The sequence below is a fragment of the Lactuca saligna genome, chromosome 4 (genome assembly GCF_052625555.1).
Source record: "Lactuca saligna cultivar CGN05327 chromosome 4, ASM5262555v1, whole genome shotgun sequence".
Lineage (NCBI taxonomy): Eukaryota > Viridiplantae > Streptophyta > Magnoliopsida > Asterales > Asteraceae > Lactuca > Lactuca saligna.
Window position 1 is genome coordinate 96,226,554 of NC_136420.1, and position 14,500 is coordinate 96,241,053.

A 14,500-nucleotide genomic window follows, 5' to 3' on the forward strand; every position below is an offset into this window, starting at 1 on the left:
GTATAAGTGAATCACAGGGATAAGTAGATTTGTGATTCTATTTTCTAGTGTGAGTCTTGAGTTACCAGAAGTTGAGTAGGCAGCTGAGAAACAAGTGGATTGGATTTAGCAATCATGAATCAGTAGAGTGGTCTGTCAGGGATTCGGACCATCTCAAGACAATAGAATTTAGATGGAGTACATGTAATCTTGTTGAGAGGAATTCATTCACCTGAGGGTTTTAGGGCCTTGTGAAGATTGGTCATGGCTACCCTAGTAGGGCTAGGGTGTGCCCAGGATGGTGACCATTTTACTAGAGTAGGTTGGCATGTGAGAGATGGTAAGGAATGATTTCGAGGACGAAATCTAATTTAAGTGGGGGAGAGTTGTAACGCCCTAGTTATTTAAATAATTTAATAAATGTGAGTCCCAGACTAATGTGTGAAGAATTTTGATAGCTGGGGTTTGTTTAGTAAATTACAGAGTTTATTTGAGAAGGATTTTAGAAGTAAGGGTATGCTTGGTAATTATTACGATTTAAATTGTAAAGATTTTGAAATAATGGGGACTAATCTTGGATAAATGAATGGAAGTTTGAATGGACATGGGATATACCCGTATCCCTTCCCCCACATCACATATTCAACCCTAAGAGAATAAAATGCAGCCACTTCTACCCATCAAATGCTTTCATCGGCCGCCAACTCCATTTCTTCTTCTTCCATCCAAATGAGGCGTCGCCATCTGCCTTGCCGGCGAGCACCACCTCCTTGCTGTTGCCGGTGATATAAGGGAATCTGGAAGAGCCACCGAGACCGACGACTACAGCTACATCATTTCTGTGTGGGTTCTGCGTGACCGGGGGGTTCTTGGCTGTGAGCACCGGCGGACGCCAAGAGGGTTGGAGTCGGAGGAACCGCCACCACTAGTTACGCTATTCTTCCGATCAGTTGAGCCACCGAGTAAGCAGAGCACTATCATTGTTGTTTCACTACCGTCGGATGCGTGAGTCAAGGCCGACGTCGGGGGCCTCCGTTCCTCTACGTTCTCCAGTATTGGTAAACCTTTCCTTCTCTCTCTCGTTCTCTTTCCTTTTTCTCTCACGAGCGTCGCCATCTCTACCCGATGGCTATCGCATTCCGATGATACCCCTTTCCGGGTCACCGTAAGCCACCAGATGTGTGGCGGTGTAGTGTGTGTGTTCGAATCTCAGCCAATGTCGTTTTTGTGCGTGTTTCAGTGGTCACCGAAGAGATGTGTGGGTGAAGGGTTGGTTTGAGAACGTAAGGGATCACCATGGTGGCTGTCGCCGGGAGCTGCTGCCAAACACCACTGCCACCCCAAGACCATCGCTATTACCGCCGAGCGCCACCAAGTCGTGGCTGTGTTACTTTCCGAGCTTAAGGGTGGGTGTGTGTTATTTCAATGACGAATGATTGGTTTTTTTTGTTGGCCGGATAAATCAAGAAAGCCACCACCACCACCGTGAGGTGGTGGCTGCCGCTAAACTCCGCCGTCGGCCACCATGGTGTGGTTGTGTGTGTGTGTGTGAGAGTGTTAAATTAGTATGTGAATTAGTTAGTGTGTGTATGTGTGTTAGTGAGTGTGTGGATTATTTTGGATAAAGCATTGTAATTGTAAGTTCCAAAAAAAAATTAATGAAAAGAAACTCAAACCACCACCGTAAGGTGGTGGCCACCGTCGTAAGCCACCATTGACCACCACTACCCAACGTGGTAGTGGGTGGTCCCCCACTAGCAAACCCTAATGGGCTTAGAGATTGGTTTTGGGCCTATTGGGCCATGTTTGGGTGGAAAACCCTAATTATGAGTATTTAGGCCTTGGACTTATTGGACCCACTTTTGGACCATTGGGATTGGATTGTGAACTATGCCTAAATTATTCCATGCCATTTATCTAGTAGAGTAAAGGACTTAATGAACTAAATCCTTAATGGGCTAATTGAGAAAAATCTAATATTTGAGAAATTATCAGGATGCATACAAGAATTATTTAATAAGTGAAATATTAAATAATAATCATTGGTAGAAATTAATCTAAGCAATAATGGACTTAATGGATTAAGTCCTTAATTGATTAAGTCCCTAGTGTGTTAAGTCCTTAGTGGGTTAAGTAAGAAACACTTAACCCTAGTTATCATTTGATGTGAAATCCTAATGTCTCTTGGGCTTTGTGTTGGGCCATCCGAGAATAATCAAATGGACTAAAGTAATTAGTTGGGCTTTAGGGTAAGGCCCATATGAAGGATTGGGCCCAATTTGGAAAATTAGGCCATAGATGGGCCATAGTTGGGGCCTAGATGGTTGTATGATATTGAGCCCTAGAATGATACATGTTGGACTGGACTGATCAATTGGGTCATATGTTGGACTTTGATCCCTAGTTGACTTTGGGCCTATGGATTGGGCCTTGGGCTTGGGTAAGCCAAGCTAGGGGTAATGTAGTAATTATCCAAAGCATGTATTTTTAGTTATGTGTTAGAACCCAATTATTAATTGGGTGTTATTTGGTGTTGACAGTTCGGGAATCTGTCAGCCAGCAGCTGGGGTGGAGTCTGCGGGACTTTAGTAGTGTGGGCTTGTGTATGCGGGACTTCAGCAGTGTGAGGTGAGTTTCCTTCCAGTAGGAACGGGTCTAAGGCCACAATGCCGGCCCGTTTAGTAGCAGTAGTTTCCGGACTTTGGTCCGATGCAGTTGTTAGTTTGTTTGATGCCTTCGTGGCTCAGACAAGATTTATGTGTTAAGTGTTATGGGCTACGGCCTGACGTAGTATGCAGTATATGAGTTTATGATCATGTGCGTTATGCTATTTGATATGTGTTTTTGCTATGCTATGCTATGCCCAGTCAGTTCCGGACTTCGGTCCGATGCAGTTAGTTCCGGACTTCGGTCCGATGCAGTTAGTCCCGGACTTCGGTCCGATGCAGGGGACAAGGTCCCAATCAGTTCCGGACTTCGGTCCGATGCAGTTAGTTTCGGACTTCGGTCCGATGCAGGGGACAAGGTCCCAGTCAGTTCCGGACTTCGGTCCGATGCAGTTTCCGGGCTTCGTCCCGATGCAGTGGGCAAGGCCCAATATGTGTTTATATGTTATTGTATGGTATGTGGTAGTTTGGGGGAGCTCACTAAGCTTCGTGCTTACAGTTTCAGTTTTGGTTTCAGGTACTTAGTTTTCAAAAGAGGAGCTCGGGAAGATTGCAGTGCACACACCATTTGTTCAGCTTGGGATGTTTATACTCTGATATATTTGACAGTTGTTATAATATTTTGAGATACATTGCTTATGATTTCTATATGAGGTTTATTGACTATGGTTTTATCATTAAATTAAACGAAATTTTCAGACTGTGTTTTTGGGATGTTACATTAAAAGTAGTACAAAAGTACTATTACAAACTATTCTACATCTTTCAATAGTATGTAAACATACTAGTTATTTATTACCTGCAATTGTTAAACATTGATAGGGTAAGCGGTGACGCTTAGTGAAAAATAGATACAATATAATGTTATGCCATATATATACTTCAATGTGGCAAAGCAAAGAGGAACAACAAGATGTATGTGAGATCATGTGACAAGCGTTCATATCAATCAAAGACATTATTCAAAGATATTCTTTTCAATTCTTGATATACATCAATAAAGCTTTGGCCCAAATGGCATAGATGACATGCAATTTCTGATTAACCTCCTGTTAGATTTCAGGCTTATAGTCCTGTCTAACCATTTGCCAATGCCATAGAATAGAATTCATTCTCTTACGGAGACATGCTCTACATGGCCAGAGGCTACGTACCAGTACCAATGTGAATCTAAGTCCTTTCACTGATCACATGGTCAAAGGTATTACAATTCCTATAAACATAGCGAATAACACGAGAATGATAATACTGAAAAGCACATAGCACATATAACACATAACATACAATTGTTCCTATATATTGAACTCACCTTAAGTTAACCGAGGGTTAAAATAGTAATTTGGACAGCATTTCGACTTTAAATATGACTTTCTTAATTGAAGACCGGGCTCTGCGAAGGTATGGTTTCAAAACCGAAAGAATACAATTTTTCGGGTTTTCGGGCACTTCGGGATGTATTCCGGGTTTTAAAAATGATACTGGGGCTTCGAGAAAAGTCAAAATAGTCAAAATATGGAGAGAGGGGTGAAAAATGCCAACTTTGCAATTCTATTTGGCAAATCTCGCATCCCTCTTATTTATAGGGTACGAGTCCGAGGGGTGCTTGGCTAGGGAGGCTCCACGTAGTACCTGCGAGGTTCAGACACAGAAGGAAGGCGTGGCAGCGAAGGGGCGAGACACGGAGGCGAGGTGCGTCGGAAGAGGATAGGTCGCGAGGCTGGTCGAATCCGGAAGCAACACGCGTCGGATGCAGCGAAGGCCAGCGAGGCTTGGATGCGAAGGGCACGTCGGAGGTTGGTCGGCGAGACATGGCTGCTTCGTATTCTTCCACGGATGCGACACGTGTCATGCATGCGAGGCTCGTACGTGGCCAAATCTGAGCCATGCATGCGAAATTCCTCGGATTTTGCACCAAAAACTTCTAAAATTCATAACTTTCTCATACGGACTCCGTTTTTGACGTTCTTTATATGAACGCGTAGCTAAAATCATGCTCTACAACTTTCGTTTAGACTTTGTTGGCTAATTTTGACTTTAATTTTAATATTGTTATTTTTAACAGATCGGGATAGGAAAATCCGTTAAAAATTCATAACTTCTTCATCCGACGTCCGTTTTCGTCAGTCATTTTACTTTTGTACTACTATTTACAAGACCTTCGATTCTCGTTTAGGTTGTGTCGGCTAAATTTCGCTCGATCTTAAATTCAAGTATTTAGTTGTCTACTGCTAAGCTAAAACTTAGAAAAATCATAACTTCCTCATACGAAGTCAGATTTTCGCGTTCTTTTTATCGAATTTCTTGTTTTAATGAATACTACGACTTTAGTTTAGATTGTTAAGGCTAAAAAGCACTTTATCGCAATATTCACTTTTTACGCTTCCCGTTGCCGTGTCGGTTTCGTCGCGAAACTTCGACAGGTCATAACTTCTTCGTTATAACTCGGATTTTAACGAGGTTTTCGCCTACAAATTTTTAACGAGATTCTCTACAACATCTAATAGTAAAATTTTACTTATTTAAAATTTCATATTTTCGCTAAATTTCACTATTTGGCTTTTAATTGGAGTCTCATAAGACTTCCAATATTTTCTGAGTGATTCTAAACATAGTTTTACTTCAGTTATAGTAAAAACCATCTGTTAGAACTCAACACTCAATTTTACATAATATTTCACAATTTTATTCATTACAAAACATGATTTTAAAACGTGTATGTTACACATATAGGCTTAAACTCATGCATTTTGCATGTTTTTTCGGGATTTTTCATGAGGCTATTTCATTCACACACTTTTGATATATTTCAGAGACTTTTGGAGGTAGGATCTTGCTTGAGGAGGTAAATAAGAGATGTGGACGAAATTTCAGGACTTACGGAGAACCGGGGATGAAGATATCAAAGAATTGAGGATTTTGGCTTTTCAGATGATTACACAGTTGTGTAAATGGAAGCCTGGCGTTTACACAGGCCGTGTAAACGAAGATTCTTGAGCATTACACTTTGAAGGCTCGCCCAATTTAAGCAGTGCACTTTTGTATTTACACGGGCCGTGTAAATGACAATGTTAATTTACATGGGCTGTATAAACGTGGTCGTGAGTTAAAAAGTTGTTTTTCTTCTTTCTTAAAAAGGTGCAACCGGTTCCATTTTGAGTTTAGTCGATTTTAGGAGTACTTGGGGCGATTTTCTGAAAGAACTTGAAGTCAATTAACACTCAGAAACACTTGGATTTCGTTTGGATTAATAAGACTTTAACTTCATTTTCTAGATTTGTGTTTTGTTACAGTCATGTATGGCTAGAACCATAGACTCTCTAACTTTATGTCTTGACTATTGAGTGTGATTTCAATCATGTGACTTGGTGTTTTTTTTTCTAAATCTATCTAGTGAATTTGATTTCGTTTCAATTGAAAGTTTGATTATAATTCTGGTTCTTATTGGCCATTTGATTTAGGGTTAAATCACATGAGTTATCTATTGTGCAAAATCCGTAAATGTTTTGTAAAACAGAACAAGTAACAATCATTAAATTGAATTCAATAGAATAAATCTAGTGTAAATCAAATTCACACAATCTTACGCTCCCGAGCTTGTGAAGAGTATTGAATATTGTTGGGAATATTCACACAAAGCTTAATCCAGTCTTTCAACCTAACTATAATAGCTTGTTTAGATTAGACTGGTAAGTTTAAGATTAATCAAAGAGCTTATTTTGGTTAATTAATGTAGTGAATGAGAATTGCTAGAGCTTGTTAGCATTTCCAAATACCAACTTAGATAAAATTGAACAAATATCATTTCATCCATGTAATCACATTGCTCATGTGTCTTGCATATAGTTGAAGTACTTATAAATCCTGAATTTGTTTTAGTTAATTAATCATTTACTCGTTACTTTCAAACAAATAAGTGCATATACCACCCCCCCCCCCTCCCAAAAAAAAAAAAAAAAAATTACTAAGACCACATTTGTACCTTACGCAAAAAGGTATAAGCACTTTTTGCGTGTCTCTGTGGATCGACCATGCTTACATTGTATTACATTTATAGTGCAAAGTAGTAGTGTTTTTGGAGTCATTTGTACCTATTTATTTGTTGGGTTTGACACACCTGACAACAGGTTATGAAAAATACGAAATTACTAGAGAGACAATAATAGAAATTATTGAGTTTCTAGGATTTCAATGTAATTTTGTATGTTTATCAACTCGTTAACTGCCTTATCCAAAAAAGAGATCGGATTGGGAGAGATATCAATTTTTTTCTCTTCAGTTCTTTTGAAATATACGAAAATACAAGCACATGCCGGATTCTCTCTTGTTTTGATCAATTTTCTGAGCCTAAAATTTTGATTGTTCCTTTGATGATTATCGTATATCGAATTTCTCATAACCCAGAAATATAGGAAAATTATCGACTCGAAAAGTGAATCAACACGATCCTTAAAGAATCCAATGATTATGATTTTATGTTTCTATCATGTTTTCTAACATTTAAAACCGACACAGAGCCGATACAAATCGAAATTGCATTCACAAACTGCAAAATCGAGCCATTGAAAGACTGCATCCAACGGTTTTTAGAATGCAAAAACTGCACCTTACGATTTGCGGTTTGGTTTGGCCTAATCCGTACAAAACTGTATCATACTCGCCCCTGATTATTATGTCAAATTATATTTTATTGAGAAAATTACAAAAATAGCCTAAACCTTTAATTACTTTGTATAAAACAGCCAAAAAAACCCAAATTACAAAAATAGCCACCAAAATCGGAGATAGACTCAATCCATCTGCGATTTTACTTGTACGTTCGCAAATGGACTCAATTCATCTGTGATTTCTATAAAAACATATTTATTTTATTTTATTTTTCGAACTTTTTGTTGGAGAACTCTCTCTCTCTCTCTCTCTCTCTCTCTCCGGAGGCACTATGGACGACTTCATTTTTCAAACTTTTTGTCGGAGAATTCTTTTTTTAGAGAGGTTTTAAACAATTTTTTTTAAAGAAATAACAACTAAAGTGATAATTTTTTACAAAACTTTATATATAATAAAGTTGTTTCCTAATCAAACACTATTAATTTCATAATCAAATTAAAAAAAAAAATGTAAAAACGTGGGTGAGATGAGAGGAAATCACAGATGAACTTAGTTCATTTGCGATTTTAATCAGAGATGAAACTATTTATACGAAAAAATTAAAAAAGCTAAAAAAAAGCCACCTACAAATATACACGTCGCTAAACCTAAAAATAGCATATGCGTTTAATCCATCTGCGATTTTCATAGTTATATTTGTAATGTGAGGTTTTTTTTTTTTTTTTGACTATTTTCCACAAAGTAATTAAAAGATTAGACTATATTGATAATTTTTTCTATTTTATTTGGTTATTTTATTAAAAAAAGCCTTTATAAACTCGGTTAGTTTACTCTATTTACATAAAAAATCATTTTTTTTCTTCAAAAAATATATGATCTTGAGAGGGACAAAGAAGCATTTTTCTTCTTTTATAGGGATAAACACCGTAAATTCTCTTTCTTCTTCCGCCTTGCTTTCAAATTATCGGATCAAATCTCTTCGAATTAGGGTTTCGTTTTCTTTTTGGGAAAAAAAATCTTCATTCTTACTTCATAGGGTTTGAAATTATCGGATCGAATCCTTCGAGTTAGGGTTTCGTTTTCTCCCTGAAGAAAATTCACCGTTCTTTAAAGAAACAACTATGTACAACGGAATCGGATTGCAAACCGCTCGTGGCTCCGGTACGAACGGTTACATTCAGAGCAATAAGTTCTTTGTAAAGCCTAGGACAAATAAGGTGTTGACGGGGAACAGCGGCGGCTATGAGGCTGGACAGGGTATAGCCGGCGTCACTAGGAAACCTAACAAAGATATCCTCGAGCATGATCGTAAGCGCCAGATCCAGCTTAAACTTGTTGTTCTTGAAGATAAGCTCGTAGATCAGGGATATACCGATGATGAAATCGCTGAAAAGCTAGATGAAGCCCGTAGAACTTTGGAGGCTGCTTTGGCGTCAGAGGATGCCGGTGGTGCCACAGCAGTTGTGATGCACTCTGATCAGAAGTAATTTTCTCTTTCGCTTAATAACAGTTCATATCTACTAATCCTCATTAGGGAATAATATTCAATCTGGTGTGGGATGTCTTGTTGTGCGCTTTTGAAATATGTGATTGATTAGTTATCTACCTTGTTCTACTATGCTAACTCACTCAAATATGACGCTATTTGTTTGCTACTTTGCCTTGATGAAAGTATAATTTAGATTTTAGACTAGCTGCTAGAGCATATGCATAAGCTCATTTCATAATTCACACTGTTATAGAAGGTCTAAGAAGATAAAATTTGAAAATGCATCGCTCCCTCCTTTCTCACTTAATCATGTATTCATGTTTTAACTGTGAATCAGTGAGTGTGAAATGATCTACTATCAAGTTCAAAGTTAATATCATGAAATATGATTTTGGAACATCAAAAGGACAAGAACTATAAGTAGAAAGAAGATTTCATATTTAAATTCTGAAATATGTATAGCAGCAGAAAAGTTACAGGATATCAAATAATAGGAATCATGGGAGTACTATCTAGACTTAAATCTTTATTAAACATGAATAATATGTATAGCAACAGAATATTCAGATTTCGTTGGAGTACTATCTAGACTCAAATTTGTAATAAACATGAATAATAGCGCATAATTAAGATAAGAATTGTATAACAAAGTATTTAATATATTATTTAGATAGTTAGTACTTCCCTTATTGTTCTAGTTTTATAAGGTTTTGGCTTTTAGATGTTCGATTGCTTTGCCCATTATTATAAGATAGGGATATAGGATAACTTGTTTAACTATTTTTGTGCTTTCATTTTTTATGTTCTTTTCACTTCTTGGACACTATTGTGCTGTCTTGCGGTGTGCTTTAACATGCTTACGATTTCAAAGTTTCAGTTATAATTCATCAATGGATACATATATATATATATATATATATATATATATATATATTAATTTTGGTGGGTATATTGTTAGTAATGATGATGGAATGGTCAAGGTTTTTAAGTACAGAATTGTGAGACAAGGCGAATGTCATATAAACAATAAAATTTAAAAAACTCACAATGAATAACACGAATTTTTATATCAAACTTAGAAGTTCATAAGAACTATAATATTATTAGTTATATTATAACTTATAACCTGTATCTCTTTAAAACATAATGTCATAATTAGATAAACACATTCATCAATTTATCAAGAAGTCATTTTCCTCTTCCTAGATCCTGGATTTTTACCCTCATTTTCAATTTCCCTTGTCATTTCCAATTCTCTGTTATTGTCAAATTCATTACCCTTTTGGTTGGTATCCATTCATTACCAATTCACAATAAGTCACATTCTCAACAATTAAAGGTTCATCTTCCTCTTTTAGTGACTTTCTTGAGAAACTTGTGATGAAATGAGACTGCAGAGAAGTTGTGATTGTCAATTGGGTTTTTTTTTTTTAATCTTAATGAAGACTTGATTGCCTTTCAATAACTCTGACATTCTTTATAAAAATACATCCTTTTTGGAACTTATAAAGCACATTATAGTAGAATTTCTGTATGCACTTGTCAGTGATTGCCAATGAGAAAATGATTGATATATTGGGTCATTGGGAAATGAAATCTAGGTTAAGGATTGAGAATAAGCTTCAGAAAGCAGATATCCCTTTCAATCTGTGGAGAATATCTTTGTTTATAAATCATAATGTTATCAGTTATCAGATTAGATAGAAGATGCTATATCCAAAAAAAATCTGTCATCTGTCAGTTAATCCCTGAAAAGTGTGGTCAAAACCAAGGTTCTCTATTAAACAACAAAAAGAACCATTTTTTTAAATGTCTTTTTATTTTTGGTTTTTTAGGGTTTCAGACACTCAGACTCATCAAGTTGCAGCACGTAAGCAGAAGCAAATGGAAGCTTTAAAGAATGCTCTTGGAATAGTTCATGAAGATGAAAGGAAGAAGAAGTATGCACTTGTTTCCGATGATGAAAAAAGCAACGATGATGATGAAGCCAAAAATAACAATGGCAAACTTGAAAAAGATATCAAAGTTGGTAAACATGGGATTGATGAGCTCAAAAGTTACAAGAAAAAAACAAGCAAAAAAAGAGAGGTTTCTTCAGATAGTGAGAGTGACACCAATACTAATAGCAGTGAAGAAGAACCTGTGAAAGTGAGTAGGAAGAAACATCAGAAAAGTAAGCCAAGAGTTGACTCTGACTCTGACTCTGAATCTGAATCTGATGTTGATGTAAGAAAAAGCAAGAGGAAATCATCAAGTAATAAGCATAAGAAAGATAGAAAACATGAAAGTGATGATTCAGATTCTGATGAACTCCCAAATTTTAAAAGTGAAAAGGGCAAGCAACTTTATTCCAAGAGCAGGCGGCATGATTCAGATGATGATGAGTCTGAATATGAAGAAAGACGAAAGGAGGAGAAGAGGAAAGAAAGGAAGATAGAAAAAGAGGTTTCTACCCCTATTAATGATAGGTGGGATGGAGGTGGTAACAAGCATGATGATAGAGAAAGGAGATATGAGAGGGTGGGAAGAAGGAATCATGATGTTGAAGAAGATGCAAGGGGCAAAAAAGAGAGAGTTGAAAGCGGTGGAAGGAGGAGGCATGATAGCGATGATGAGGATTATGAAAGTAAAAAGACTAACTTGCCCTTGGTTAAGAATCTAACGAAGAGCAAGAGTAGTGATGATGAAGATGAAGATAAAGATAGAGATAGGCGGGGTGTAAAGCACAAAAGAGATGAGGAAAAGGGTAAGGGTAGGGGTAGGGGGAGTCATTATTCAAAGTATAGCAGAGAGAATGAAAGGAGGGGCGGGAGAAGCGGGGATCATGTGGAAGAAGATTTAAGAGGCAAAAAACAGAGAGTTGAAAGTGGTGGAAGAAGGCAGAATGATGTTAAAGAAGATGTGAAGGGGAAAAATGTGAGAGGTGAAAGTGATGGTGGAAGAAGGCAGCATGATGATGTTAAAGAGGATGTAAAGGGCAAAAAAGAGAAAGTTGAAATTGGTGGAAGAAGGGTTCATGGTAGTGATGATGATTCCGACATAGATGTGAGACGTACAAGGGAGAAAGTTGAAAGGGGTAGAAGAAGACATGATGATGATGAACATGAACCTATGATGAAGATGATGCCAAATAAGGATGAAGATAAACACAAGAGTAAAGGTAGTGATGATGAGAATGAAGATGAAGACAAGAGGCGAGGTGTAAAGCACAAAAGAAGAGGGGAAGAAGACGAGGAGGAAAAGGGTAGGGAGCGTCATTATTCAAAATATAGCAGAGAGCGTGAAGAAGAAGAAGAAGAAGAAGAGTATAGAAGCAGGAGAGGTGAGAGGGATCACTCAAAGAGAAGCAGAGATGATAGGTATGATAGTGGCAAGCATCATCATGCAGGACGTTCCAGGCATTGATCCAGTTTACTACGTAAGGAGTTGTTTATTATTATTATTAGTATTATTTTTTCATTGAGTTCTGTTTTGATGGATTAATTATACTTGCTTATGGTTTTTTTTTTTTTTTTTTTTCAGGTTGCTTGTAGTTGTAATGAATTTACATGGTGGTTGCTTGGATGTATTAATGCATGACAGATATTGTAATGTGTGAGTTTCAACACTTGGCTTCCTTTCTGCACTAAAGATTTTATCAGAGTCTTAAAGCTTTTGTTTTATTCAGTTTATGTAATATGTAATGATGATACCTACCATTTGCCACTTATATTTTGTTGTGGTTTATTTATTTACTTTGCCTTTTGGAACAAATATAAGTGGGGAATAATTGAATGCATTCGTTGGTTTTTAGTTGGGTTAGGTGGGTCGACCACAGACAGTGGGATTAACTCCCATAACCACTCAGTTTTTTTTTTTTTTTTTTTTTTTCCGGCAAATCTAACTTATTCATAAACTACACCTTAAATCTACCTGCCCTCAACCTCAAGCAACACTGGATGACAGGTTACATGTATTTGTACCATTAGACTATGACATTTAGTTAGAGAAATTAGTAATTTTATCTTATGAAGGCAAATTATGTAAAAGTTATTATATTTTTCGTCATTGTAGTTTAACCGTTATATTTCAGTATTTTAGTTTCCTCATATCTATGTTTATTTGACAAGTATTTTCTAGACAAATATATGCAAATACTATTCCTGGTTTACTACCACAAAAGAAGCCACAGATGGTCCTAAGGTTTACAAAAGACACCGCAAATGGACTCTAAGAAAATTTTGTTACACCTGTGGTCCTTTAGATTTAAAAGTCTTGCACCTAAGTCTATTTCCCTAGCACCACTAAAGGTAAGGGTCAAGTCCATTTGTTAAAAAAACAACAAATGACAACCCTCCATCTCTCCTTAATAACTTTAATCCATGAACATCCAAACGCATAATCTCTCTCCTATAGCTCAAGAACCAGTTCTGCATAGATAAAAATATCAAATTTGAGTGATTTTAAGTTATAATGGTTGAACCACAAAAAAAAAAAAATACAAAAATACAGTGTATGGAATTATGTTCATACGAGAATGATAATTATTGTTTGAATGCAGAATAATTATGGAGTGTTTCTAATTAATTTTCAGCGTTTAAAACCTTTATACATTAATAAGATTTAATTGTTCATGAAAATTAATTACGATTCTCATCACAACCATTGATTTTTTTGATATGATGTTCTATAATTATGTTTACCTTCACACAATATATGTGACATGTAACCATGTATATATATATATATATATATATATATATACACACACACACACACACACACACACACAAACATACATACTAGGGGACAGCGTTGTGCAAAAACACCTATATAGTTGAAGTTTTTACAAATATTTGTTTTTTTTTTAAATATAACAATAACGTTGTTAAATTTGATATAATAATTCGTATATTAAATTGATATAATATATTGATTATTTTGAATTATATGATAATATATACATCTATTATAATTGCATAATTTCAATCGTTTGAATGACTTCTACCCGTGAGTTACACATGAATAAAGTTAAATATAATATATGGTTTAATGTTATTTATAGTTGTTGTTATTGTTAATTTTTTTTTAAAATTTTATTTGCTTAATGTTTTAATTTCTATAATTTATATAGAGTTATTTTGGTTAATAAAATGGTATCAATGATATATTAAGATTTATAGCAAATATTATTACATAAAATGGTATCAATGATATATTAAGATTTATAGCAAGTATTATCCTAAATTACTCTTTAATTCCATCTATGTCCACAACGAAACTTGAACATCCAGCCTCAAAAAGAGAGGGTAACACAGGATAACGCTGGGTTAGGAGCCTTTTGGTAAATAAAATGGTCTCAATGATATATTAAAACTTATAGCAAGTATTATTACATATAAGAAGCTTTGATATATAATTAATCTAAGCAACTTAAATTAGTTATAAAAATAAAAATTAATAAAAACATATTAAAAATTAATATTGAAAAAATAAGATAGTGTCAACATTAGTGGTTGTTGAAATTCCAATCCACCAGTTCGATTTTTGTTAGGTTTCGTCTTTGTATTTACTCTACTTTATTTTATATATGCAATAAATAAACATTAAAACTCATTATTAGGAAAGAACAACACATTATTTCCTAATGAACAAAAGTAATGATTTGTCAGTAAAATTATGCATCTAATTTTAATAGGAAATAATATTAACTAAAATTAAGTTATGTCAAACCATCAAACATTAAAACTCATTTTTAACATTTTTTTGAAGGACTAACTCA

The 14,500-nt window shown here is 35.6% G+C and overlaps 1 protein-coding gene across 1 annotated transcript; it reads left to right on the forward strand.

Annotated features, from left to right (window-relative positions):
• The first annotated feature begins 8,162 nt into the window (after positions 1-8,162).
• Positions 8,163-12,531, forward strand: LOC145042422 (pre-mRNA-splicing factor). The gene is made up of 3 exons (XM_078990836.1): positions 8,163-8,733; positions 10,575-12,157; positions 12,262-12,531. Exons 1-2 carry the CDS (start codon positions 8,372-8,374, stop codon positions 12,142-12,144), a joined length of 1,932 nt encoding a protein of 643 aa, XP_078846962.1. The 5' UTR covers positions 8,163-8,371; the 3' UTR covers positions 12,145-12,157; positions 12,262-12,531.
• The last annotated feature ends 1,969 nt before the right edge of the window (positions 12,532-14,500 follow it).

Excerpts from the sequence above, each read along its gene's own strand:
- LOC145042422 (XM_078990836.1), top strand. The coding sequence starts at position 8,372 with ATGTACAACGGAATCGGATTGCAAACCGCTCGTGGCTCCGGTACGAAC. Across the intron at positions 8,734-10,574 it reads GTGATGCACTCTGATCAGAA|GGTTTCAGACACTCAGACTC; the intron begins GTAATTTTCTCT and ends TTGGTTTTTTAG.